Source organism: Rousettus aegyptiacus, unplaced genomic scaffold (assembly GCF_014176215.1).
Source record: "Rousettus aegyptiacus isolate mRouAeg1 unplaced genomic scaffold, mRouAeg1.p scaffold_m13_p_1, whole genome shotgun sequence".
Taxonomy (NCBI): Eukaryota; Metazoa; Chordata; class Mammalia; order Chiroptera; family Pteropodidae; genus Rousettus; species Rousettus aegyptiacus.
Genome location: NW_023416284.1, coordinates 45,632,668 through 45,659,990, shown reverse-complemented (window position 1 = coordinate 45,659,990; position 27,323 = coordinate 45,632,668). Strand labels below are relative to the sequence as shown.

The 27,323-nt window shown below is 33.6% G+C and overlaps 1 protein-coding gene across 1 annotated transcript in view; it reads left to right on the top strand.

Moving 5' to 3' along the window:
- The first annotated feature begins 1,155 nt into the window (after window positions 1–1,155).
- The window catches only part of CUNH1orf141 (chromosome unknown C1orf141 homolog), a 36,048-nt gene continuing 9,880 nt past the window's right edge, over window positions 1,156–27,323 (top strand). Inside the window, exons 1-5 of the mRNA XM_016120872.2 lie at window positions 1,156–1,230; window positions 3,547–3,707; window positions 16,010–16,122; window positions 18,520–18,587; window positions 20,956–21,097. Of these exons, the coding sequence (XP_015976358.2) occupies window positions 1,156–1,230; window positions 3,547–3,707; window positions 16,010–16,122; window positions 18,520–18,587; window positions 20,956–21,097 (559 nt within the window). The remainder of the gene's footprint in view (window positions 1,231–3,546; window positions 3,708–16,009; window positions 16,123–18,519; window positions 18,588–20,955; window positions 21,098–27,323) is intronic.

The window sequence follows — 27,323 nt, the reverse complement described above, 5'->3', positions numbered from 1 at the left end:
CAGAGGGCATGCTGGAATGGGAAGGCACTATTAGGGCACCAGGAATTCACACCCAGGACAATATATGATGAAGGAAAGAGAGTAGAAAGGGAGCTAAAAGAAATCAAGTACGAAATAATGTAAGCTTTTGACATGGGATCCTAAAGCCTTGTCTTTTCATGTATTATTGTCTTTGTGTGGTATTAATTGTATAATAATAGCATAGAGAAATAGCATAGATTTTTTTTTTTTTTTTTTTTAAGCTAGAAGGAGCCTTAGGTGGATATTGATGTTCTTTAGAAACATTGATGAATTCGGTACTTTCTATGAACCATATAACTTTTATACTTAAATGCCACTGGGACCCACCCATTCAACCCACTGAACAAAAATATAGTGAATGAGTAATCATCTACTCAATTTAAAAAATAAAAAATATAGAGAGAGCTTTGGATTAATATTCTGATCCTTGCCTCAACTCTGCCCCTCGCTATTTGTATTACATTGAAAAGGTACTTTGTGGTTTTTAATTTTTTCATGTAAATATGAAAATAAATTAAACCTTTGTCCTGATGTTTGGCATTCAGTTCCACAAGTCTAATATGGAGCACCTGACCCCAAATGAAATTTCAGCAATATTAATTAACTAGGAAATAAGAGCTATTATTATAGCAGTAGGACCTACCCAGCTTGGCCGCCTCTCCTTCTGTGTGACTGATTGCCTCCTCAGTGCCATATTAACAGTCTTGGATCACAGACCAATTTAATTTGAGTGCAATTGATTATATAAGTGTGAGCTCTTCACATTTACTTCTATTAAAATCATATCATAACACAAATAAATAGATATAAATTAAGCTGCATGTCTTTCAAGTATGCCTCACGTCTGGTTCTCACGTGATAGAACTTTCTTCAGTTCCCCTTTATCATACATTTAAAAATTCCTGGGGTCCACACATCTGGGAGTTCTGATCATGTGACCTTCTATTGAAAAAAACTTAGGTACCTTTACAATTCTATGATTTATTTCATGGTCTGTGTAGTTTTACTTTTTATCTAAAACAGTAATGTAAAGGTAGATTGCTTAACTTATGCTTAAATAATCAATTATATGTTTAAATTGTTTTAGAGATTTCTTCCTTTTTTCCTTTTTAAATTGGAATTTACTGACTGACAATGGCAGAAAAAGTCTTAGAGAAGTTAGATGTTCTGGATGAGCAAGCAAAAATACTCTTGGACAGAAGAGTAAAGGTTTGTAAAATAAAAGCTAAAATTTAATTTATTCATTAAATGGTTATTTCAAATACAATTAATTATTTTTACTTTTTAGTTAATGATGCATTAATATGAAGATAAGAACTAATTTGTAAAATATAATTATGTTAGTGAAAGAGTCATCCACGTAAGTGGATGTCATAAAGAATTAATTGGATATACAAGGTATCTTGTAGATAGCTGCTGTATTAAGGTATGATGTATCTTAACTGCTTAAAATTAAAACTAAAATCTAGGCAGTTGAATAGTAAATGTGACTACACCTATAGTTCTCATGAATATGTTAAACATATTAAAAATCATTTAGTTGGTTTATTAAAAGGAAGATAATATTTGGTATAGTTACCAAATTAGAATAATTAAGGTTCATAGAAATTAAAGTAAAAAGGTGACACTTTTGAAATGCAATATGAAATATTACATAAATAAAATGTAATTAAAAATCCTCAAAACCGGATTTGTAGCACATGTGAGCAATTTAATTTGGTTACACAAAGATTTGCAAAATAATATAACAATGTGCATAAATGAGGCATAGATAAGAGCATGCAGTCTGAGAAATCAAGGAAGAAACTAGAGAGAGGAACTCAAGCGAAGGTGAATTAGCTCTATTTGTTTTTTTAATGACCAAAAAAACAAGATAGCAATATAAAATTTACTTTGGTAATCACTCTTTTTTTGTTTTTTAAAACTTTTTGACTTACAGGAAGTTGCAGAAATAATACAGAGGGTCCCATGTACCTTTCACCCAATTGTTCCCAATGGTGACATCTTTTACAATGCTGTATCTTGACTGTGGTGTTGGTTACATAAATCATAATAAGATAAACTTGTACAATATCAAAACCAGCATGAGTCGCAACCAATTTTAATAGCACTGATGTATTATCATTAACAAGACAACAGACTTTATTCAGTTTTCACCATTTTTTAACCTGTATTCATTTGGTCATTTATATGTGTAGTTTTATGCAATTTTATCCTATTGTAGATTTGTGTAACCACCACAGTCAAGATACAGCCAGTGTCTGTCACAGTAAATTTCTGCATGTTACTTTGTATTTGTATCCACACTCCTACCCCATTCCCTATTTCTGTCCCTGGCAATGGCTAACCTGTTCTCCATTCCTATAGTAATTTTGTAATTTTCAGAATGTTACATAAATGAAATCAGTATGTAAAATTTTGACATTGACTTTTCACCAAGCATAATGCCCTTGAGGTCCATCTAAGTTTTTGCATGAATCAATAGTTTTATTATTGTAAATTATATATAAATTTTATTGCTGAGTAGTACTCCATTATATGGATGTACGAAGTTTTAACCGCTCACTCATTGAAGGATATTTGGGTGGTTTTCAATATTTCGCTTTTGAAAATAAATGCACTAAAAAATAATATGAAATGAAGGCTGCTCTGTATACTTGTGTACAGGTTTCTGAATGAACCTAAGTTTGCATTTGCCCAGAGTGAATGCCCAAGAATGTGATTGTTGGTGCAATCTGTCTCTTAAACTCAACAAGGTCAAGGCTACAAAGTTAGGTTTGAATTGTTCCTCCCTCTACTTCAGCCTGGAACTGCCTCCTCCAAGAAGTAAGCTGAGTATTTGCAGGGTTTACCTCATTTGTTTTTCTTCTTTCAGGGGTCACTGTTCTGCTCTGCTTGTTTTCTAATACCTGCTTACAGTTGTTTTCATGTATTTTGTCTGATTTTCTGGTCGTTTACAGCAGGAAGACAATTCCCATAGCGCTTAATCTTTTCATTGGTAGAAGCAGAAGTTCTCATATCCTTTAGTTTGCTTTAAAATTTTTTATCTCTTCATTCCTCTGTGCTGTGCCCTGAGAGAATTTTTTAGAGAAGATTTTGGGCTCCTATACTCATTCTTTACCTATGCCTTTTTCCTCTTCTGTCTATCTATATAATTATTCGAACAAAGTCCTTATTTGATTGCTATCTTAACTTTATTTCTGGTTCATGCATGGTGACAGGAAGAAGAAATATTATCTTTGCTAAATATATAGGTTGTTTTTAGATTCCAAATTTTAGAATTAGGAGGGAGCCTTCATAAATGGGGAAAAACAGCAGCTCAGGTCACACAGCAATGACATAAAAAAAAGTTGGTACACAAGGCCCCCAACTTCACTCTATATTATTTTTCCATTATTTACTGCCACAAAAATTGTGTGTGCATGCGTGTGTATAAAATGAGGTTAATTTTGTCCTTTCTTCACAAGATTTTCCCTAGATGAAAAATACTCTTCTTCACAATGTTATACTTTGGCTTTGTTGCAGAAAAACAATCTTCAGAGTCACATAAAGAAAAAGCGTTTTGTTACACCTCTGACATTTGATTTTCAGTTGGAATTTGAAGAGGCTTTTACTGCTACATCCACATCTACGACAACATCAAAGAGCACAGAAAACAAGTCACATTATATTAAAAAAACAAAAAGGTAACTATCATAACTACTTCAAACTTTTAGTTTGAAAGCATTAGTTTCAAAGCATTACTTTAGATTTGTCTTAGATTACGCAGTCTATGTTTAATGTAAGCTTTGTGAAACATAGGTATATTTCATAATTTTATGAGTTACAATATACTAGATTGGCATTCTGAATATTCCTAGTTTAGAAAATATTTATTACGATATTTCATTATTGCACATGGTACTTACAGAAAATAATTACAAGTCTGAATTTTTTTAAAAGGCTTTTTTTGAGTTGTATTATATTGCTGCAATTTAATGTCAAGATTTGTTTCAAACTTTAACCGAAATAATATTTTACAAAATCTGTCTAGAATATTAAGAAAGGAAGTTTCTATGTGTACTTATAAGGAGTAGTCTGAATAAGTCATACTTGGTCTTTCACGGGCACATGTACATGTGTAATGCTGTGTAATTTTTCTGGGCATCAGAAATGTAGAGGAGAGCCCAGAGGGGAAAAAAAAAATAGTAAGGTGTAGAATCAATAGAACCTGTCTGAGCTTCTCTCTTCTCCTCATTCTTGCCATCTTAATTTCTTACTGCTTTCAGAGAGCTCTCAGATGTCTTTAAAGGAATGTTTTAACATTTTGTCCACTTTTTCTAGTTCTCAGGAGGATAGCTGTTTCAAACCACCTGGTCTTTTATGTCCAGAAGAAAAACCCAAATTTCTATTAATATTCCACTAGATTTCATTCATACCTGAATAATTCTCTTTTTGATACAACTTATTGTTTTTTTTTTCTAGGGCTCTAAGCCAAGTTCAGATAAAAAAAAAAAATCCTTGCAAATAACTTTTGTTTCTTTGTTAACAATAGCTCCGCTATTAAATACTCCTATAATTTTTATTCATCGATTTTATTCTATAAGCATTTACTGAGTGACTGTTGTACTCTATGGATACAACAGAAACAGTGAAATATACCTGTGCATTCAAGTTTGGTGAAACAGCGGCCAGGGAATAGTCAGATAAGCGAACAGGTAAACACCAGTTACTGCAGGGAGATTCCTAACATGAGGATCAGCAAAAGTTTCCTAGAGAGATAACACCTCAGGTGAGACCTGGAGAGTCAGTGATGAGACAACAAGATTTAAAAAGAGGGAAGTAAGTTCCAGGCCAAGGCAATAATATAAACAGAGGGCCTACCAGAGGCAAAGGAAAGTCCAGTTTTTTAAGGAACCAAAAGTAATTCAGTGTTGCTAGACTTGAATGGGATACGAGGTAGAGACTGGAGAGGGGTCTAAAGAAGTGAGGCTAAAGAGGTAAGGAAAGGCAGGGTCACCAAAGGCCTTATGAGCTCAGCAAAGAACTTTGGACAATCTCCTAAAGCAGAGAAGAGCCACTGAAGGATTTAGACAGGGCAGTGCATATTTAGATTTGGATTTTAGAAATATCATTAAACAGCCAAAGAGGTCACTAAAAATTAAGAGGGTTCCTCAGAAAATCTGACCTTTTACTAGATTCATAGTATCTCCAGAAACTGTCTCTTCCAGGAAGCAACCCATCTTTCAGTGAGTCCATTTCTAGTTATAACAGAATAATTGCTTAAATAACAGAACATAAAGCAGAAAGTTTCTAAACTCATATCAAGAAGGATATCCTGGTTATACTGGTTATGTTAGATAGATTTAGTTCCTCCAAATCTTGAGATGCAGCTCCCGGGCTTATAAGTTATGTTAATTATGACTCAGATATGAGTCTCTACTAGTGCTCACAAACCTCACTCCTACACTGAGCCAAGATGTCAGATCTAATTCACAGAGCTTTCAGCTTAGCCTAAACTTTACATCATAACTGCCGCCTCCGGAACCAGAGACTGGTAACTGCATGCTTCTTTCTTTTTTGACCACTACCCTTTTGCTATTCAAAGTGTGGTATTCCACCTAGAAGCATCTGTATCTCATGGGAGCTTGTTTGAAATGCGGAATCTCTGACCCCACCCCAGACAGAAGCTGCAGTCAACAAGATCCCACAAGTGATTACTAGAGACTAACAAATGAGAAGCACTGCTGTAGCACAGTGGTTCTCAAACGTGGAGGGCTCATTATAATACAGATATTCGTTTGGAGTAGGGCTCAAGCATTATTACTTTTTAAAGATTTCCCAGATGATTCTTATGTAAAGCTAGGATTGAGAACCATTAAAATTCTTAGGGCTTCTTTCTCAGGTTACTCCTAGAGACATCTTTTCCATGTTGTTATTAGCTCAGGATTTCTGCATTTTTCTTAGATAAATGAGAACTGATAAAAGTGATGACCACAAGTACCCAAAATTCTCTGGGAGCATCTTCCTAGGATTACTGATGAGCAGAGAGTTTTATAATCATTCAAAAATATCTCTCAGTTTTTTGACTATATAGTCTTTAAGAATTGTCAATAAATGTAAAACCTACTCTTCTCTGCAACTCCTTATAATTGGACTTTTTACAAAAGAGCTATACTCATTTTAACAAAAGTCCCTTTTAAAAATTACTTGGAATAAGGAATTTTTAAAAGAGAGTCCAAATGATTTCTCCATTGCCTAAGCATTCTGTACTGGATTATCACGTCAAAAATAGCAATTTTACCACATATAAATAAGAAATAGAAAATAAGTTAGAGGCAAGTAGAAGATTAAGAATATTTTTTTAGATTAATAGAGGCTTTTCATTAATTAATAATTTTCCTAAAATATACCCACATTGAGACCTGTCAAAAGAATATTTCTTTTACAAATAGTTTAATGACAGAAGGATAAATTCGCATACAGAAAAGGTAATTAAATATAGAGAGTACAGTTGCAGCCTATAGTAAAATTTAAGTGGCGAAATTACTTCTGTTTTTAGTTCAATACGTATCTTATACTCTGCATGATGTCAGCTTGGCATAGAGATTAAGAGGATGGAGTTTATAAACCAATTGCAGGTTTATATCCTAGCTTTGCTTCCTTGTTATCTTGGACAAGTTATATAACCTCTTTGCGCCTCAGTCTCCTCATCTTTACAGTGAGGATAATAATTGTATGTATCCCATTAGGTTTTTGTGAAAGTTAAATTGATTAATATATGTGAAGAACTTAAAATTCCCCAACATACAGTAGGCACTCAAAACAATGACAACAAAACCCAACAATAAAAATATAAGCTGTACTTTTGCAATATACGATCATATATTCTAATCATTAAAAATACGACAGTAATGAGATACACTTGAGCCATGTTTACACGTGGCAATCACTTCTAAAATCTCAGGTAAAGTGCGATATTATAATAGGTAAGTGGGGGTTGGGTGGGGCGGGAGCAGGAAGGATAGAGAAAAGGGAGATGTTTACATGAGTGGAGACAGATTCACGCCTTGCATGCTCCTACCCATACCATTTCTCAGTTACACGGACACAGGCTCATTTAGTTCCCATGAATATTCTGGAAGGTAACAGCTTCATTTCCAACTCTCTGTGGGGAGAATTTCACTATTGGGCTAAACACTTCCTCTTCTCCGCAGCTAGAAGAGGACTCTCACTTATTGTTCATACCGGAAGAAATCTGAGACTCTAGAGCAGAGCTTCTCAACAGTGGCTACTCACTTGAGAGCTTTCGAAAAATATTCTGAACCCTGCCCTAGAGATCATGATTTAACTCGTGGGGAAGAGTCTGGGCATAGACATTTTTTTTCAAAGCACCCCAGATGATTCTAATATACAGCTAGAAGTTTGAGAACTATTTCTAGAGACCTCTTCACTTGTCACTCCCTTGATCAAGAGACCCTCCAATAACAGTAAGTTTGCCATTGATCCATTGCAAAATAATCACCTCTCACGGCTATATTACTTCAGTCTCAAATTTCCTGACCTTTATAGGTACTGAAGGAATGTGCACTCACCGAAATGAGTAGCCAAGGAGAAATCACAGGGGGACTCAGATGATGGAGGGAAATGAAGAGAAAGAATCAAAAGAGATGACTCCTAATAAGGCATAGTTATGAAAGGAAAACAGAAGACAGCTTCAGGAAATATGTGTCTTAAGGACAGAAATAATCAAGGAAAAAAAGATTTTTTAAAAAGCATTTCTTAATCAAAAACTGATTATGGAAAGTAAAAATAAAGTTTAGATGTAAGCTGAATTGCTAATCTAGAAGATCAAATAGAGACACACTCTTATAAAAATACAAAAAAGTGAAATGGAAATCATATTGAAAAGAGACATACAGTAAGGTTTCAGAATACTCATATGTAAATATGTACTTAATACATAAATCAGGAGAGCAAGAAACAGATGGTAAAAAAATAATCAAAGAAATATTAGAAATACCCTTTTTTGAAGACAGACTTGAATTTTCAGATCAAAAGGGTCATTGAGTGCTAGACTTATGATAAATTACTTAATTCCAAAGACAGGAAAAAAAAATGGTTAACTGTAAAGGAAAGGAAAGCAAATGAGTTTCATATGCCTCATTTGCATCTTTGAGTCCAGAAAACAGAAACCATTTTCAGCTTTTGAACAGAGTGGCAATCTAGGAATCCTCTATTTGGATTAATCATCATTTATACATGAGAATAAGAGACAAATTTTTGCACATGAAAGATTTCAGAATGTAATCTGCCTATATATTTTATTCCAAGGAACATACTTGGAGAAATATTTTATCTTAATTAAAATTAAATATGAATAAAAAATATTCAAACTAGGTATCTTTATTGCACAAAAATGTATTTGAAATTATTCATGGTGCCAGAATGAAAGCTCTGGACTTCCATTTCACAGTGGTTGTTCTATTGAAATATAAAACATTCCCAAGAATTACTAGGGAAGCAGTTCATAAAAGATTTTCAGCTGAGAAGAGATATGCTTCCATCTGAACTGTACCCTTCTCTTGGGTTTCTTTCCTTTGTGTGCAAGTACCACTTCAGTGATTCAGCCCAGGAACTTAAGCAAGAGCTTTCCCTTAATTCCAGTACATGCCATGTAAAATAAAAATTTTTGCCTATATGTCCTTTAGTGGTAATAGGATGTCATTTCACAGGGAATTTCTCAAAATATACAACCAAAAAATGGAGTTGAGGGGGATGAAATAAAGTAGTCCAAAACTAGTACAGCTTATGAAAAAACAGGTTTATGATTTCATGCTAAAATTTTATAATTCCAAGTTTCATTCCTCACATGAGAACCCAGTACTAGGAACACAATTTTTATTCCTAGGCTCATCTTTCCCATTCCTTCTTCCTACTGTTGGTAGAAAATACTCCATAGGTCTCTTGTATTTCTGTACATCTTGTGAGCAGAGGCACTAACTACCTTTGTTCTTATCTGTCAAGGATGTTTGTATAGCGAACAGCCTTAGAAGATAGAGATAGGGCATTTCTCTGAACAAGAGCAGGCATGTTACTGTCCATTATAAAAATTTGGGTTCCCTAACTTTGGATTTCATTCTTGTAACAACCCATTGTGTGTGCAGGTTTTTCTGGCTTTCTGCTTGTTGCCCTATGGAATTGGGGCTCAGAAAACTGGCATAGAAGCTGCTACTCCTATTGCTGTGAGTAATAAATAGTCCTTTGTCTTTAACTTAGGAGTCTTATGTCTTCCGCCAGCGTAGATGAAATATTGGTGGGCTAACTTGTTACCTTGTAAGAAGGGTCAAATATCAGAACTTTCATAGTTCTTCACATCTACCTTTAGGGAAGAAGCTTGAGGCTAGAATGACAGAAACTTTGACCCTCCTTATAAACTGAGTGGTAAAAGTTCTTGTGTCTCATTCCTCAGCGAATAAAACACCTTCATACAAGTCCCTGTGTGCTCAGAATTCTATTTCTATACCCATTTTATCTATTCTGTAAGCCTATCTGCTTCTAGGTATTAGGATTTAGCTATTCCTAAACAAAGTTCACAAAATTAATACATATAATAAAGTTTTAAAGAAGAAAGCAACATAAACTAGGAAAGAAAGTCACATCAGTTAAGGACAGAGTTTGTCCTCTTATAAACCACATATCTAGCACTTAATTCAATTTATTTTCTATAAATCATGTTAAATATGCATTTATTGAAAGATCTCCCCCTGCAAAAAAAAAAAAATCTGTTATTTCTCAGTACCTCCATTAAAATTTGACTTTCCTCATAAGCATGCCGAATCTTTAAAAGAATTTTGCAAAATTAGCATGTCTAACACTTCCCCAAAAAATGTTAAAATGATCATAATTTGAGAAACGAAGAGAAAAAAAAAACAGGCAACATAGAGGCCCAAAATTAGTAATGAGGAAGGAGCTATAACTATAGACATAGAAGAAATTGAAATAATTATAATGAGTACTTGGTATAACTATGCTGCTTTGAAAAATGAGTGTAATAAAAGATGATCTTCTGGAAAAATATAAATGGGAAAAAGTCTTACTAACAAGAAGAAAACAAAAAAATCAGTACCTGCAGAAGTTTTTGAGAAAGTAATCAAAGAACTATCTTTTACAAAAGCACCACCTTGAAGCTCTGTCAGGATGAGTTTCTTCAAAGTTTTAAAGAACTATTTAAATGGTTTCTGAGCATAGACAAAGAAGAAAGAGTTTCAGTACTTTTTATAAACATATACTTAATCTTCAAGTCTGGCCACAAGAATTGTAAAACTACTGATGAATTTCACTTATAAAAAAAATCTAAAAATATTAGCTTCACTGTTTCATTTGCCTACTCCCAACTCAGAAACATATAACATAAAACAGGTTTCTATTTCTCCAGTTTCACTCTGATCTTTTTGGTTACTAAAATTCTGTCCAATTTAGTATTTTTATCCCATATACTAATCAAGCTTTCTTTTCCCCGATCAAGCCAGTCTAGTGACATTGGAAGAGCTAAAATGAAAATGGCCAGTAATTTTATTCTTCCTGCTCCCCTACCTATAAGTGAAAGGTGGGTATGGTCTTCCTGTAGCCAACCTTCCCTTTCGTCTTCTAATTTGTTTTACCTCTGGTGTGGGAACAGTGGTGTGCAGAGACAGCTCCTACCCATTCATTAGAGTAGACTGTTGAATTTTCAGGAATTTTGCGAGATGGTTAGTAAACACAGTCATTATTAAAAAATAAATTATGTAAACTAAAAATTTAATTACATACTAAAAACACAAATAATACTGAAAACTCATCACTTTCTAATTATTTTGTTATATTTTACTATTATCTATGGTCTTGAAATTATTTACATTGGTTGTGTCCATAAGGTGGAACTATTACATAATATCATGCTGCTACACATTTCTTCCCAATTTCACATTTAGTGATGTCCCATTGGTAACTTGAAATCAACCAAGGGAATATTTACATAGTAGAAACTGGCAAATGTTACAAATCGAATTTTTATTTGTTGTTTGTCTAGATTTAAGAAAGTGAAGGAGAAAATATTAATGATGAAGATTAAACTTAAAAATATGTCTTGCCCATAACCATTATACTTTGAATAGCAAAACATAATTAAGAAAGTATTCTTCTAGTATTCAAAAACTATTATCTAGCTCAACAAAGTAGCTTATGTCATTGATGAATAAGTGAAATTCCAACATATGTCTTCATTGTTTCATTTTTATGTTATTCCTTAATGTAAGTGAAAATATTAATGAATATTGAAGAAAAGTTTATTAAATTTACCAACACACCACTGTAAAGGAGGAGGGTGAGGGAAAGGACAAAATTTCCTATCTGGCCACTGTTACTTTCTCTTTTCTCAGCATCATTTTCTGGTCAACTCTAGTCATAAAAAAAAAAAAAAAAACCTAGCTGGTAAAATGGGTGAAGGTAATGAAAGGTACAAACTTCCAGTTAGAAGAAAAATGTCCTGGGGATGTAATGTACAGCATGGTGACTATAGTTTACAATACTCTAGTGCATATTTGAAGAAGTGTAGCTGAAAGAGTCTCTTTTTAGTTGGGTAACTGTTTCTTCTGAAGAACTTTCACTTGTGCTAGGTTTTTTCTCTTTTTTTCTGCTAAGAGAGTAGATCTTAAAATCTCTCATCACAAGAAAAAAATTGTAACTCTGTGGTGATGGGTGATAACTGAACTTATTGTGGTAATCAATTTGCAATATATACATATATCAAATCATTATATCGTACACCAAAAATTAATATATTATATATCAATTTTAAGAAAAAATGTTTTTCCTCTGTGCCCACTATGTAGTAAGTAAGCACTGTGCTAGGCATTTGGAGGTGGGGTGGGATGGAAGGTGGTATTTGTCCCAAGGGAAGTGGAGCCTCAGAATTTCTATATTTGGCATAGTGTTTGTCCTCAAAAAATTACAATCCTTATAATTGCAAGAAGAAAAAAAGAGCGTAGGTTTTTAACAGAGCAAAGATGAGAGTTCCTTAGAGGGACCATTTCCGTAGTCGAGGAGAGTCTCCTTCAGCTCCATCTCTTCAAATTCCCCTCCAACTCTTATACTCTCCAAGTTTCTTTTGTAACTTTTTTTTTTTACTAAAGATCCCTAGCCTGGCAGTCCTCAGTCTGGGTAAGGGGTGAGTACAATATCCAAGCCACCTAGTTACCACCTCAGTGTCCATTTGCCAACCCCCAACTGTTCCCAGAGCAAAGTGTGTGCTCTACTTTCATCCCTCCCTCCATCCTCTCTAAATTTCTTTTCATATAGCTAGACATAGGGCAAATCAGCAAGTGTGCTAACAGATCTGCAAATGAGGAATGAGATGGTAGACTCCATCTTTTGTAGTTACCAGCCTTTATGAGCGATCTCTTAGGAAACCCCTCATCAACTTCATAGAGAAAGCATCCCTGCCCCTTCCCACATGGAGGAGAGAGGGAAAAGCCACAGCAGACCCTGTGAAATTAATGACTTATAATTATGATATTTCCTCCCCACTACCTATAGTTTTCTGCTGCTACTTGGTGTCTGAGGGAATATCTAGCCTCAAATATTGATGGACATTTACGAAATACGGTGCATTTATTGTTCCTTTTTACTGAGCTTTGAAGTAAAATTTCCCTGGTTGCCAGTTCTAAGAAAACAAGATTAGTGCCACTCAATAACTTACTATATTAACATAATGGAGTTTAATACTATATTAAAATAATATTACTCCATTATGATTGAGTGGAATAAATTTTAGGAACAATAAAAAGTACCACTCATTGACTCTTACTATGTCCAGACCTTTTGCTAATTCAATATTCTATCGAAGTTCACATAGTCAGAGTCAAGATAAGGATAAAAAAATTATCTCCTTAACGAAACTGTATAGCCACTTTCTTAGGGTGGAAGCCTTAACACATTCCCATTTAATTTAGAAACAGAAGGATGCCCTTTCTTACTAGTATATTACATTATTCTCGAAGTGCTTGCCGATGATATTAAACAAGAACAAAATAAAATTTTTAATATTTTGAAAGGAACAGAAAAATTATTTATGAAGATTAAATGATTGTTTCTTGAAAAACCCAAAGAAGTATGGAGGGTTCTCAAAAAACTAAGAATTTATCTACCATATGATCCAGCAATCCCTCTACTGGGAATTTACCCTAAAGACTTGAAAACTCATATCCAAAAAGATATTTGCACACTGATATTCATAATAGCATTATTCACAATGGCCAGGACATGGAAGCAACTCAAGTGTCCTATGATAGATGATTGGCTAAAGAAGCTGTGGTACATATAGACAATGGAATATTACTCAGCCATAAGAAGAGATAAAATGCTGCCATTTGCAACAACATGGATGGACCTTGAGATAATCATGCTAAGTGAAATAAGCCAGACAGAAAAAGTTGAAAATCACATGATATCACTTATATGTGGGATATAAACCTAAAAGCAACACAGGAACAGGACAAACAAACAGAGACTCATGGACATGGACAATAGACTAGTGGCTGCCAGAGGGTAGCAGGGAGGAAAAAGGGAAGAGGAAGACGGGGTAAAGAGAGTCAAATATGTGGTGACAGAAAGAAATCTAACTTGAGAGGTGAACACACAGTGTAAATATATATATGCCTTACTGTTAAAATGTACAGCTGAAACATTGGATTTTAGTAACCCATGTGACCAGAAAATAAATAAATTAATAATAATAAATATTTTATATTTCCCTTACCATAGAAATACTTCGAGTAAATTTCTTATTTCCAACCAAAAAAAAAAAAAAAAAAGAAAAGAAAAAGAAAGAAAGAAAAGAAAAATCCAAAGAGAATAAACTAACAACTCATCAGAAATTATAAGATTATAAGAAATTTCAATAAAAAATTTCCAAAACAATTTGTGCATTCAACAAATATTTATTACACATGTACTATGTGCCAGTCATTGTTATAGGTGCCGTGGGGTTAATTCAAACATAGCCCCTCCACAGACACGGGAGGCAGAAAGGACTGCTGGGTCAGCAGCCCCAAGGAAGACAATGAACAAAGTGTTCCCTGGGCTGTGCTTGTCCTTAAGTACACTTCCTGTTGCTCCCATGGGTACTATCTGCCCCTTTGGCCATTCCTGTGGGCATTATCTCCCTGCTCCTGCTCCACTGGAAGACACAGCTGCTCCAGTCCTCCCCAACACAGGCTAGGCAGCACTTTCCTCTCTCATCCGTTGGGGAAGACTCTCCTTCGTTCCCGGGATGAGGCACTTCCTCCTCCCCTCTCTCTGATCGCATGTAAAACACTGCCTGCTCTTGGCAGGCTGCCTTTTCCTGCAGCTCTAACCGACCAGGTGCTGAAGTCTCCTTGTATTGTGAGTAATAAATGGCCTGTCTCACTCTGCTAGCTTTCCTGCAGGTTTTTCCAGAATATCCAAGGCCCAGGTGCAGGTTCCTGGCCTGGAGCTCCACATTACAGATGCTCATAATACAAGGGCAAACAAAATAAAGACTACACCCTCAATTTACATTCTAGGATAGCGTGGAGAGACAGATAATAAACTAAATAAATTAATATATCATAAATCCACTAGTTACAAATGCTGTGAAAAAATATAGTAAATTAAGGGAATTTAGACTATGAAATAGATCTCTATTACTTAAGGTAGTAAGCCTTGTAATGTCTGTTGGAAGACAATTACAGGCAGAGGGAAGAGCAAGAACCAGGGTCATTGAGAGCTTAAGTTCCTTTCCTCAAACTAAATAGCCAGAATATTTACTCTGCTTCCACATGGGGCGGAAGCAGGTGAACAGGAAGAGGACTGCAAGGGCATTCAATATTAAAATTGGGGGAAATTTTCTGTCTTGCAATAAGGATTTAAAAAGCTTTTTTTTTTTCAGTCTGAGAGGAAACAATTGGAGGGAAATGACAATACATTTATATTTTACATGTGTCACATGGTTGCATTAAAAATAGTATGTTGGGGATGAGAGTGGTAGCAGAGAGACAGGAGAAGGCTAGAGATGCATAAAAATAGCTCAGGTGAGAGTTGAAGGTTCTTGGGTTAGGGTAGAAGTAATAAGAAAAGTGGTTGGATTTGGAATGCATTTAAAAGATCCAGTGGGATTTGCCAAAAATTGCTAATGAGGAATGAGAGAAAGAGAAATCAAAGATGACTACAGAGTTTTGGGCCTCAGCCTCTGGCTGAATGGTGGTAGGGAAACCTGGATGAGAAACAGACTGAGAAGGAAGTGGAAGCAAGAATTTGGTTATGAATATATTAAGTTTGAAATGATTATAAGACATATAAATGCAGAAGCCATGTACCAAGTGGATATGTAATTTCAGGAGCTCAGGGTAGAGTATGGGGTATAGACTATAAATCTGCATATAGGTATTATTTAAAATATGAGACTGGGTAATATCAACTAAGGGTGAGTGTCTGAACGTCTGAAGACCGAGTCATGGGTTACAAGCATTTAGGGGTCAGAAATATCATAAATTATATAATACCATTAACTTTCTTACATACCATCAACAGTCAGTTAAAAATTTAGTGGAGAAAAATTCTTCTTTACAAACACTGTTTTCTGGCATACTATTCTGGTATCTGAATTGATTCTAACTCCATGTCCTACCACTTTGACTCAAGCCTGACAATATCCTCAATATCTCATTTAACAATTTCCCAGCATATTTTAATAGTTTTCTGGAGTGCCTTCAATTTTATGACAATAGCATTTTCCTGTCTCTTTCTATGTCAAGTGATTATCACTAATATATTCAGCTCCTGCTTAATTAATCCCAATGTCTTATACTTTATACTGTAATATATTAATACAATGAACAACATCCGAATCTATAACTAAGACTTTGCCACATTTCTCCAAATTCGTTTTATAGATTAGTTTCACAAATTATCTGATTATTTTAATTTATGTTAATTTTATTTCTTCCAGACATGTCCTTTTCAAAAATGAGCCTAAATCTCGAAAGAGTGATTTTGAAAAGTTAAACTTAAGAATACACTCTGTACCAACAAATATAAAAAATCAAAAAAGCAAGTCAATAGGTAATGCTTTATGTAACATATTTACTTCTCCTTTGATTTATTTAGTGTTTTTATCATATACTTTTTTATTTATTAATGTGTGTTATAAAACTCCTTGATAATTTGATGTCTCCACTGATAGTATTTGAAAGATTTTAGTGAGCTATTAAGAAGAATTTCCTAAAAGGAAAAGATGTTAAATATTAGAATGAATGATTTATATAATTCACAAATTAAGAATATATTTTTATGTTTATGTATTTTCCTGGAAAGAAAATCTGAGTTTCCTCTCAGTTCAACCCTAAGAGTTTCCTTGCTATTGTTTTTAAAAATCAGTCAAGTATGGACATGTTGCTTAGCAGAAACTTACTTTACAAGAACTATAAAGTAAAGGAACTTACTTTCCTAGAAACTTCAGGAATCTGTGAGCTAGGAACCAGCATTATAGATCCTCAGAGAATTTGAGTGTTTTGTGTTGCCTTTGTTTTTCTTTCTCTGACATTAACATTCAATTGCATCATCTCATCAACCTTTACTGAGGTTCCTTGACTCCACATTGCCTCAAATTGCCTGATTTCTCTGTTATTCTTCCAAATTTAACCTTTGAAAAACCCAAGAATTCCAAGAGCCTTCCTTCATTTTATCCCTTCTCCATCCCTCGAAGTTCAAATTGGCAGTGTCTCTGCTGGGGTGGCTGATTCAGTCTGCGGTTCACATGGTCAGTTCACAAATAGTCAGTCTGTCACGCTTTTAGTGTTCTCTTTTCAACATACTCTCTCATTTTTTTTGTCATATGAACAGGCTGAAAATGTTTCAAATTTTTAAGTTCTGGTCCTTTTTACTTACCAATTTTGTCTTCGGTTCATTTCTCTCTTGTTAGATTTTACTGCATGCAGTAAGGAAGAACTAAGCTGCTCCTTTAACACTTTGCTTAGAAATCTCAGCTAAATATCCAATTTCATTGCTCACAAGTTCTACCTGTCACAAAATACTGGAATATAGACACAATTCAGCCAAGATCTTTGCCACTTTATAACAAAGATAGCCTTTTGTCCATGGTCCGATAGCACATTCCTCGTTTCTGTCTGAGACCTCATCAGAATGGCCTTTACCATCCATATTTCTATCAACATTTCTGCACGTGATCATGTATTCTATAAGAAGATGGAAGCTTTCTCTACAGCTCTCCTCTTTGTTTCTGAGTTCTCACCAGAACTGCCTTTAAAATTCCTTCATGGCCATATTGGCTTTTCCTAACATGCACATCAAAACCCTTTCAGCTTCTACCCCATTACCCAGCTTCAAAGCCACTCCTATTTTTTTGTCCCAGGAGCACTCCAGTTTTCAGTACCAATTTCTCACTTAGTTTAGGCTGTTAAAACAAACTACGATAACCCGATGTTCTGCAAGTTTGAGGTACTGAAGTTTGGGGTGCATGGTTCTGGCAGCTGGAAGATTATGCGAGGAGCCTTGGGCAGATGTAACATAGCTTTATTCAGACATAGCAGGACACAGCAAGGCACAGGCACAGTTCCAGCTCCCCTCAGCCTGCACAGGCAGGGCTGTTCTTATAACAAGATGCATAATAGTGGCTTAAAGCCAGGTACTATAATCGATCACAATCTATAGGTTGTATGGGATGCTATATCTAAGGTTACATAGGACAGTGTATCTAGGGTCACCTGGGACACTGTATCTAGGGTTGCCCTGAAACCACATGGCTTGCTGGAAGGGAGCCTGACTGCATCCATTTTGTTTGTCAGTCTCCTCACCTAGGTGAGTTAAATAATAAATATTTATTTTTCCAGTTCTGGAGGCTGGAAGTCTGAGATGAGGGTGCCAGTATGGCCAGGTTCTGGGGAAGGCCCACCTCTCCTTACTGGTTTTCAGACAGATGCCTTCTTGCCGTGTCCTCACGTGGCAAAGAGACATCATCTCTCATGTCTCTTCTTACAAGGTCATTAATCCCAGCATGGGGGCTCATTACCTCATCTAAAACTAATGACCTCCCAAAGGCCCATCTCCAAATCCTGTCAAATTGAGGATTAGAGCTTCAACATACAAATTTTGGGAGGGACACAAACCTTCAGTACATAGCAACTATCCTATCTAAATTATACCTCCCTATATTATTCTCCCTCACCAAAATCTGTTGCTGTCACATGTATCTCAATTTATAATTATTCACTCCTTTGTTTTTTTTGTTTCTTTTCTGTGTTACCCACTACAATGTATGCATCATTGGGCAGGAATCACAATTCCAGAGTTCAACACCAGTGCCTGGCATGCATGATCAACAAAGAGCTATTGACCGAATGAATATTAGACATTGTATTAAGTTTATTATATCTATTATCTCATTTAATCCTCACAGCATCTCTGTTAAGATAAAGACTATTATCTTATTTGTTTCTTTAGAACCAGTAGAAGAAAATCTAAAATCAAGATCTAGTAGGCCTTTCCTTTATCTTAAGGATACAGATGAGGTAGGTTTAATTTGTATGCTTACAATTACTTAATAGAAATTCAAAATAGCCCTAATAATTTTACATATACTTTTACAAATCCCAAATACGAATGGATTTTAGGATTAAAAGCATAAGATTTTAAAATTATTTTACCTCTTATACTATGGAAAACTTTAACGTATGGAGAAAATAATATATTATTTGTTAGCATAATATGAAATTATGTATTGAATATGAGTGGTTATCATAAAGATGGTTAAGATGGCATCTTAAAAACTATGTATACATAACTTAAATATTTTATTTTAATTTAAAATATTAAAATATGTATCTATTTATTAATCTTTTAATATGTAGTCAAGACCATTTGGAGCATGCCATAGTTATTTAAATCATATAATTATAATAACAACTACCATAGCAGGCTTAGTTCCATCATTATTGACTCTTGATAACCACTTGAGCTGAGGTTCATTGGCATATTGAAAAGTAGGTGACTAGCCATAAGTATTGCACATGCCTTGGATATTATTCAGTAGGTTTTATCTAAGATACTAGAGGGAGAAGTTAATTCAGAGACTCAGCAAAAGAAAGTCAATTAAGAGCCTCTCAAAAATTTGTTTTATTATTAATGCTGATTATTGCCAATATGAGAATGAAACATGAAGAAATACATACTTTGGACCATAATTAATAACATGTTATAATTTTTATTGCATATTTCTGCCTTTTGAAATTTTAAAAAATATTGACAGGCTTCATTGTCTACAATATTAGTTTTGTTCTCACCTACATGGTTTATCTGGGCTCATGTTTAATAAAAATCTCTGAAGAAATAAATATTTTAACATCACAGTAAGTTTATTTATTACAATAAACTTACTAGCACCTTGTATAAAACATGTAACACTTTAATTTTTAAAAAACAAATTAAAATGTGTGTGACTTTAAAATGAAATAATGCAGAAAGACTAATAAGGACACGAAGCCCTTCTTCTACTCCATCCTTCCTGTTTCTTTCTTTCTTCTTCTTTTTTTTTTTAAAGTAACAAGGTAAAAAAGAATCAAATATTTACTGAGTCTAATACCCTTCAGTACTTCCTGAAGATATGAATTTTCCATCTGGTATCATTTCCCTTCAGACTGAAGAACTTCCTTAAGCACGTTTTCTAACATAGTTCTGCTGGCAACAAATTCTGTTTTTCTTTTACCTGAAAGGGTCTTAAAAATATATTTGAAGGAAATTTTTGCTTGATAAAAATTTCCAGCTGATAATTCTTTTTCTTTCAGTACATTAATGATGTTCCAATGTCTACTGTCATTCATAGTTCTGAACACCATAGTTTCTGATAAGAAGTCGAGTATTTTGAATTGTTCTGTTATATAACTTTTTTTCTCTAGCTACTTTCAAGATGTTCTCATCTTTGGTTTTCAGCAGTTTGACTATGTGCATCAGTATGGTTCTCTTCATATTTATCCTGCTTAGGGTTTGTTTTATAAAAATTAAAATGTTATATGTTATACTAAGTTTCTTGAATTTATAATTTGTCTTTCTTCAAATAAGGAAACTTCTATCCACTATTTTTCTACCTTATTATATCTCTCCTCTCCTTTGAGGAGTCTTATTATACATATGGCAGATCTTTCATTACTGTCCCATAGGTTTCTGAATTACTTTTATTTTCAAAATATTTTCTTCTTTTTTTTCATGTTGGATAATTTCTATTGCTCAATCTTAAAGTTCCCTGACACTTTACTTTGTTCTCCATTTTGCTTTGCACTCAATCAGTAAATTTTTTATTTCAAGTATTATATATTTTGGGTTATAAAATTTCCATGTTTTAAAATAGTTTCTATTTCTCTGATAAGATTTCCCTTTTTTAATTCACTATGAACATATTTTACCTTTTCACTGAGCACAGTTATACCAGCTGCCTTAAACTCTGTTAGTTCCAACACTTGGGTCATTTCAAGGTGATCTCAATTGATCGTCTTCTCTTTTGAGACTAGGTTTCATTTTCCTGGTTTTTGTCAAGTTGGATTTTCCCTGGACATTATATCTGTTATAATGTGGAGACTCTGGATCTATTATATTCCTGTAAGGAGTATTGATGTTTTTGTTTTAGCAGTTAATTAACTTGGTTGGGCTTAAAATATAAACACTGTCTCTTGAACAGCAGCTCAAATTTCAGTTCAGGTCTTTGATCCTTAGTTGGATCGCTTGCAGTTTTTCATAAACACTCATGGGTCAAGGGTCAGTGAGAGTCTTGGACAGGGTTTATGCAGAGGAGATGGGGCTATCATATTGATTTTCTTCTTTGGTCACCCTGAACTTTATCCTCTGTGTCTTCTGGCCAAAAACATACATTTTTTATCGGCGTTTTAGATGCCCCATCCAGCGCCAACTTCAGTCCGCCTTCAAACAAAAACCCGTAAAAATAGACATTTCTCCCTGCGCAAGTTAGTTATTCCAAGTTTCAGTGCTCTTTCTTTGTCACCTGCTTTTGTTCACTTTCCAGAACCTTCAGGTAACGTGTGTGTGTGTGTGTGTGTGTGTGTGTGTGTGTGTGTGTGTGTATTTTTTCTAGAGATTTTTTTTTCTAGAGTTTATAGCTGTTATCTGAGAGAGGGTGGGTCTGGTAGGGGCTTACTCAGTCATACTGAATCAGAATTACCCAGAGTTCTTGCTACTTCCGTTATCTTTTCCTCCTGCATTGCTCAATACTTACTAAACATTTGTAAGTAATGTGAATGATAGGTGTCACTCTTGTCATGCCATAGACTGGTATATTATCATTAACCAGGAAGTTGGTTATTGGTTTTATATGGTTATAATTTTTTTCATTATGCTAAATAATTTAGCATATTCCTTAATTACTAATAAAATATTCTACTTTTGTAGTTTTATTACAGTTCTTATCAATGATGGTTGTTGAATTTATCAGATGTATTTTAAATATTGCAGCTTTCAAAATAATAACTGTTTTTCTCCTTTAACTTATTGAGTGATGAATTATAATAATATATCTATTAGTAACTTTTAGTTTCTTGATAATTTTATTTGGCCATTATAAATTATGCTGTTAGCATAATGTTAAATAGTATTTTATTTTGAATTTGTGTAAACTTCTGAAGTCATATGTGAGATTCGTTTGTACGCGGTTTCTGGTGCATCAACCTTTCAGACTTTGGTGTCAAGACTATGCCAACTTATTTTAAAAAATGAAAAGTTCTTGTCGTTTTTTACTTTTTAATTTAATTGACATGACATTGCATAAGAATTATGTGTTGCTTAGAGGTTTGAAAGAATTTATCAATAAATCTATTTGGGCCTGCTTCTTTTAAAGGTAGTTATTTGAAAACTTCTTTATATTTCTTTTAAGAATTATGGGTATGCTCAAATTTTTTACTTCTTATCAAGTTAATTTTAGTAATTTTTCTTTATGTTAAAGTTCCTCTGTTTGATTTTCAAGACGTTCATATTCTAATCCTCTCAAAACTCTCCTTCTTACCTATTCAAACTTATCTTGTATATTCGTAAGTGATAAATGCCCCTCGCTCGTTCTAAATAAGCTGTTTCCTTGATTGTCTTATGAATACTCTAGGCTTATGTTGTTGGCCTCTTCTGAAATGCCCTCATCTTCCAATCCTAGCACTAAGTTCTTCTTCACGATGAAATCTTTTCTGTTTATTCCTGCCCTCACTGATATCCCTTTTTCCTAAAACCATTCATTGATTAGTTTGGTTCTTTGTAATATTACTATATTATGTTATTTACTGATGTTTTATGTATGCTAGTCATATCTATCCAATAAGAATGTGAGCTCTTTATGGCTTAGAATTTTGACATATGTTTTATTTTTATCTCATATTATTCAGAACTAAATATGTTTTGTGCTTAGTGTGAAAAAAATTGTGAGCGCTAAACAAACATTAGGTTTGTTGATGGAGAATCACAAGTTATACAGTTTATACTTACATATGCATGTGCATATTTTATGTATTTAGATATTTGTATTTAAGTAAAAACATATCTGAGACCCTAACTTAGGAAAATCTGAATCATTTTTCCAGTTTCTCCCCCTTTACTCAATACTATTATGCTGTGCCTACTTCATGTATGAGAGAGTATAATTTCTATTGAAACTAAGAGAGCTATTTGTTTCTCAGTATTTAAACTTTAGACTTTCCCTAAACTTGAAATAAATTTTATATGAATATGAAGGCTAGGTTTTAAAGATAAAGAAAGTAAAATTAGTAACAAGTATAAGCATAAGCAAATTTTAAAATTTCTGTAGATTTGGTTTCTCGTCCATAAATTGGTAATAACACCCATTTCACAGGGTTTATATTTGAAAGTATTTAAAGAACTAGACTGCTGTTAGTTATCATAATTAGATATTCCAAATATGAATCATCAAATATAAATTATCAATGTGCACAACGAGGAAAAATTTCTAAAACAGTTTTTTATGTTTTCTGATATTTAGGTGGAAAATGCTAAGCCCTTACGTGGTCTATATTCACCGCATAGACAAGAATTTAGAGGAATGTTGGGCTCTATAACCTATTCTTCTGTACCTAGCATTCAATCTAGTGCTTGTAAGAAGGAAAAAGATTCCACATTATTTACAGGTATACACATTGTGTATTCATATTGAAATAACTGAAAATTAACCATATCTAACTTTAAGATATAAGCATTAAGAAAATCTTTAGCCAAGGAACATCAGATTCTGACTATATTGCCATATTATTTCACTACTTAATAACATGTGAAGACTATTACAAAAATGGTGAAGTCTGGATTCCTTAGCATGGTATATAATATCTTTCCAGCCTTCTATTCTGTCTCTTTATCCATAATGATTCTAGTCTTAATGAGCAGTCTGTTCCAACTACTGTGTGATTTGATCCATTCTGTTCTCTATGCTCAGAACATATTTTTCCACCTGATAGATTTCTACTCATCTTTACTGGGTGGGACACCTTTGGGTGCAATTAAAAGAAAATCTGATTATTTGTGGCTTAAACAATAAAGATATCTATAATCTGAAATAACAAGAAGGCTCTCAGTAAAGCAATTCCAGGGTGGTTAATTCAGAGGTTTAATGTTGCCTAAATATCTACTTCCTTGATCTTTCCTTAACTTTCCTCAACTGTCTTACCAAATAGCTTGTCCTCCTAGACTTGCTGTACAATATGGTGACTACTAGTTAAAATAACTTGTATGGTTAACAATATCCAATGAAAAAGAGAGAAGCTCTTTGGTCCCTTTGTAAGAATGAGAAAAATATTTTTTGAAACTCGACTTCCCCTTGTGTCTCCTTGACTAGAATAGCTTCATGCACCCATATCTAAATCAATAAATCATTATCAGCTTAAATCAGTCTTTTCAACTTTTAACATGACCACACACAGTGAAAAATACTTTTTATATCATAATCTAATGTATATGATATATATGTGGAGCAGAAAATTCAGATTCATGGAGTCCTAATTATTTGTCTTTCTGTTAGCTAAACTTGATTGCAGTATTTTAGAGTTTTGTACACTTATTACTAAGGGTTCGTATGATATATTCTATTCTATTTCATTTGTTAGAATGTTGGTCAGGAGACACTAAATTGATTTAGTGTCTCAATTGGTAGGTTATATTTCACATATCGAAAAGCACAGGCTTAGATCATTTAGGATTTACTTCCTTGAGTTAGGAAGGAGCCCAGATTTCCTTGAAGAACATAGTTTCATGGAAGAAGATGAGTAAGATAAGAGTTCTGTTAGCAAAGGAGAGAGAAAAAGGATTGTTAAACTGGCATTATTACCACATTATTCTTAAAGATTCCTCTTAAGTATCATATCTTCTCCAAAGTGTTCACTGATATCAGTGACAGGCTGTTCTATTCTTTCAGCAAAATAAATTTCCTTTTATAAAATTTCTCGAGTCTCTCTACAGAAAAGGCATTATAAGTCTTTTATCAAAGTCCCAAATTAAGAATTCTGAGAAAGTTGGCAACATAAATACAAGTTTATCTGGCCAAAATTCATTTTAAAAGAAGAAAAATAGAGAAGAAAAATTATTAAATTAAAACTAGAACATTTTATTTCAAATTCAAATAATATCTAACTATATATTACGACACGAGGTAGTTTGAAAGAAAACTCCAAAAGTCAATGCACACCCCCATTTCCTAGGGGAGAAAGGAAGAAAATTCAAAGAGCCTGTAGAAAATATTCTGAAAATACTCCTATTAATCACCACTCCCCCACACATACGCAAAGAAAAAGGGTTTGCTATTAATGATAGGTCACAGAAAAATGGGAAATTCTCCCCTTGAGACCTGTTTCTCATTGCAAGTCAACAGCATTCCAAATCAGTATTAGCGGCATTTTGAGAGAAAGGTAATGACTATATCTAGTCATTTCTTCTCCTCCTTTCCTAGTTTTGCTTCAAAGGTACTCAGGGTGAAAACCTGCTAAGCTGAAGGAGCAACATCTTAAAAAGAGGGTTGACAACAGAAGATACACAATTTTCTAGGAACCATCTTTGCAAGTACAAATAAAAACCACAAAGAAAACTGTGTAAAGAAAAACCATATGACCCCATCAAACATCTCAAGATCCATGAGGTCTTTCTCTTACTAAACTCCCCAAATTGAATTGCTTACCCCAAGAGAGAGGTAAAAAACTGGAACTCAAATGACACTCTTCGCATATAAATGGACAGAGTAGCCGGCACCATTACCACATTAGAGTCACACAGAGGTTTCACAGAAACAAATTTCCCCATGATTTTTCACGGCTCCATCTTCTGAACAAGCCTGCTCAGGTAGCCAAATGCCTGAACTCAAAGCATAAGGTAATAAGATCTGGGATTATATATTAATTTCTAAGCAGAGAATTTAATAGTATCTGGGTAAACAGGGAGAGAATCCAAAGAAAATTTACCCATATTATTTTTGGACTAATATCAAGAACATGTTTAAATGTCCTGATTCACAGGTTAGTGGATAAACAAACAAGCACAAAGCACTGGACCTATCAAAAATTCTGTAGCAAAGAAAGGAAATAATTTAAAGGATAGCTGATGGTCACATTTTGACAGAATTTTTACCTGTGAAACAGGTATATAATTCATTTTATATGCTCAAAAAATTAAATAAAATAAGGAATCCGTTAAACAAGATTTGAAAATATGAAAGATAATTATGAAGGATAAAATATTTTTAAGAAAACAGGTAATGCTAATGTAGAACTCAAAATTATATTAAAAGTAGTAAAGAATAGAATAAACATTGGCATAAACCAAATCAAAGATCTAAAGAGCAAGTTTACAAAAATTACCTAGAATGCAATGTAAAGGGACAAAAATATGACTGGATTCTACAAAATAGTACGTTGAGGGAAGAAAACAGATATCCAACACTGAGATAACCAGTATGTTCGAATGAGAGAACCAAACAAACTGAATAAACCGACTAAAAGAGGGCATGGGAAAATGCTTTGGGATAATGAAAATACTTAATATCTTGGTTTTGACAATGCTTACAGGAGTATGTATACATATATTTGTCAAAACTGATCAAACTGTACATTTAAAATGTGTGCATTTTATTGTATGTAAATTATAACAGTAAAGTTCAGAAAACAAAAGACTAATGTGAAATTCTAAAACACCAAAAATACAATAAATTAAAATCTATTATATCTAAAATAATCTATGGAAAATAATTTAATATTTAATTATTTAAAATAATCTGAGAAAAGAGCTTGTATAAATGCAGTACATATTAAGAATATTTAAAATACGAGAGTTTTTAAAATCATAAATTATGTTATAATTAAATATATAACATAATTTATTAAATTCTGTGCTCATCATTGTCTCCTGCATCCTGCCATCTGTGTTCACTTTTATTTTTCCTAAATGACATCTTTTAAATATTTTTGATGATGATCTTTCAGTTGTTAATTCTTTTGATCTTTGTATATCTAGAAGTTTCTTTAATTTGCTGTCACTCTTGAATGACAGTTAAGTTGATGTTGACTTTTAGATTGTAAATTGTTTTCTTTCAGTACTTTTAAGATACAATTCATTATCTTCTGGAATCAATTATAGATTAGAATTTTGCTCTTGGTCTAATTGTCATTTCCTTACTTTTTGATAATTTTAGGATTTTCTCTTCATTTTTTATGATCTACATTTTTACTACAACACATTTAGGTATAGATTCATTCCTATTTCTTATCTTTGGTTCAGTTTGTAAAATATACTTCTTTTTTATTTTATTTTATTTTTTTAGGCAAGGCAACCCTTAGTTGACCTCACAGATTGCAAGGACCTTGTCAGTTTCCAATTCCTTATGTGTATGTGTGTGTTTTATGCCTTCAGTACTTGGTCTTCCTAGGTGGTCTCCCATCCAAGTACTAACCAGGTCTGATGATGCTTATCTTATGAGATCAGACAGGATCAGGCTTGTTCAGGGTGGCGTGGCCATAGATGTGAATACACTTCTGTTAGTTACAACTATTGGTCATTATCTCTTCTAATATAGTTTTTCATCATTTCCTCTATTTTCTTCTTCTAGAACTATAAGACAAATATTGAAGTCCTTCACTCTGTCTTTCGTGTTTTCTAACTGTTTTTTCATATCTTTATTTTTCTGTGCATTCTTAGTGAATTCCTTGGCGTTTTCTTCCAGTTCATTAATTCTGCCTTTGGCTACATAATCTAGAATTACATTATTTATTTCC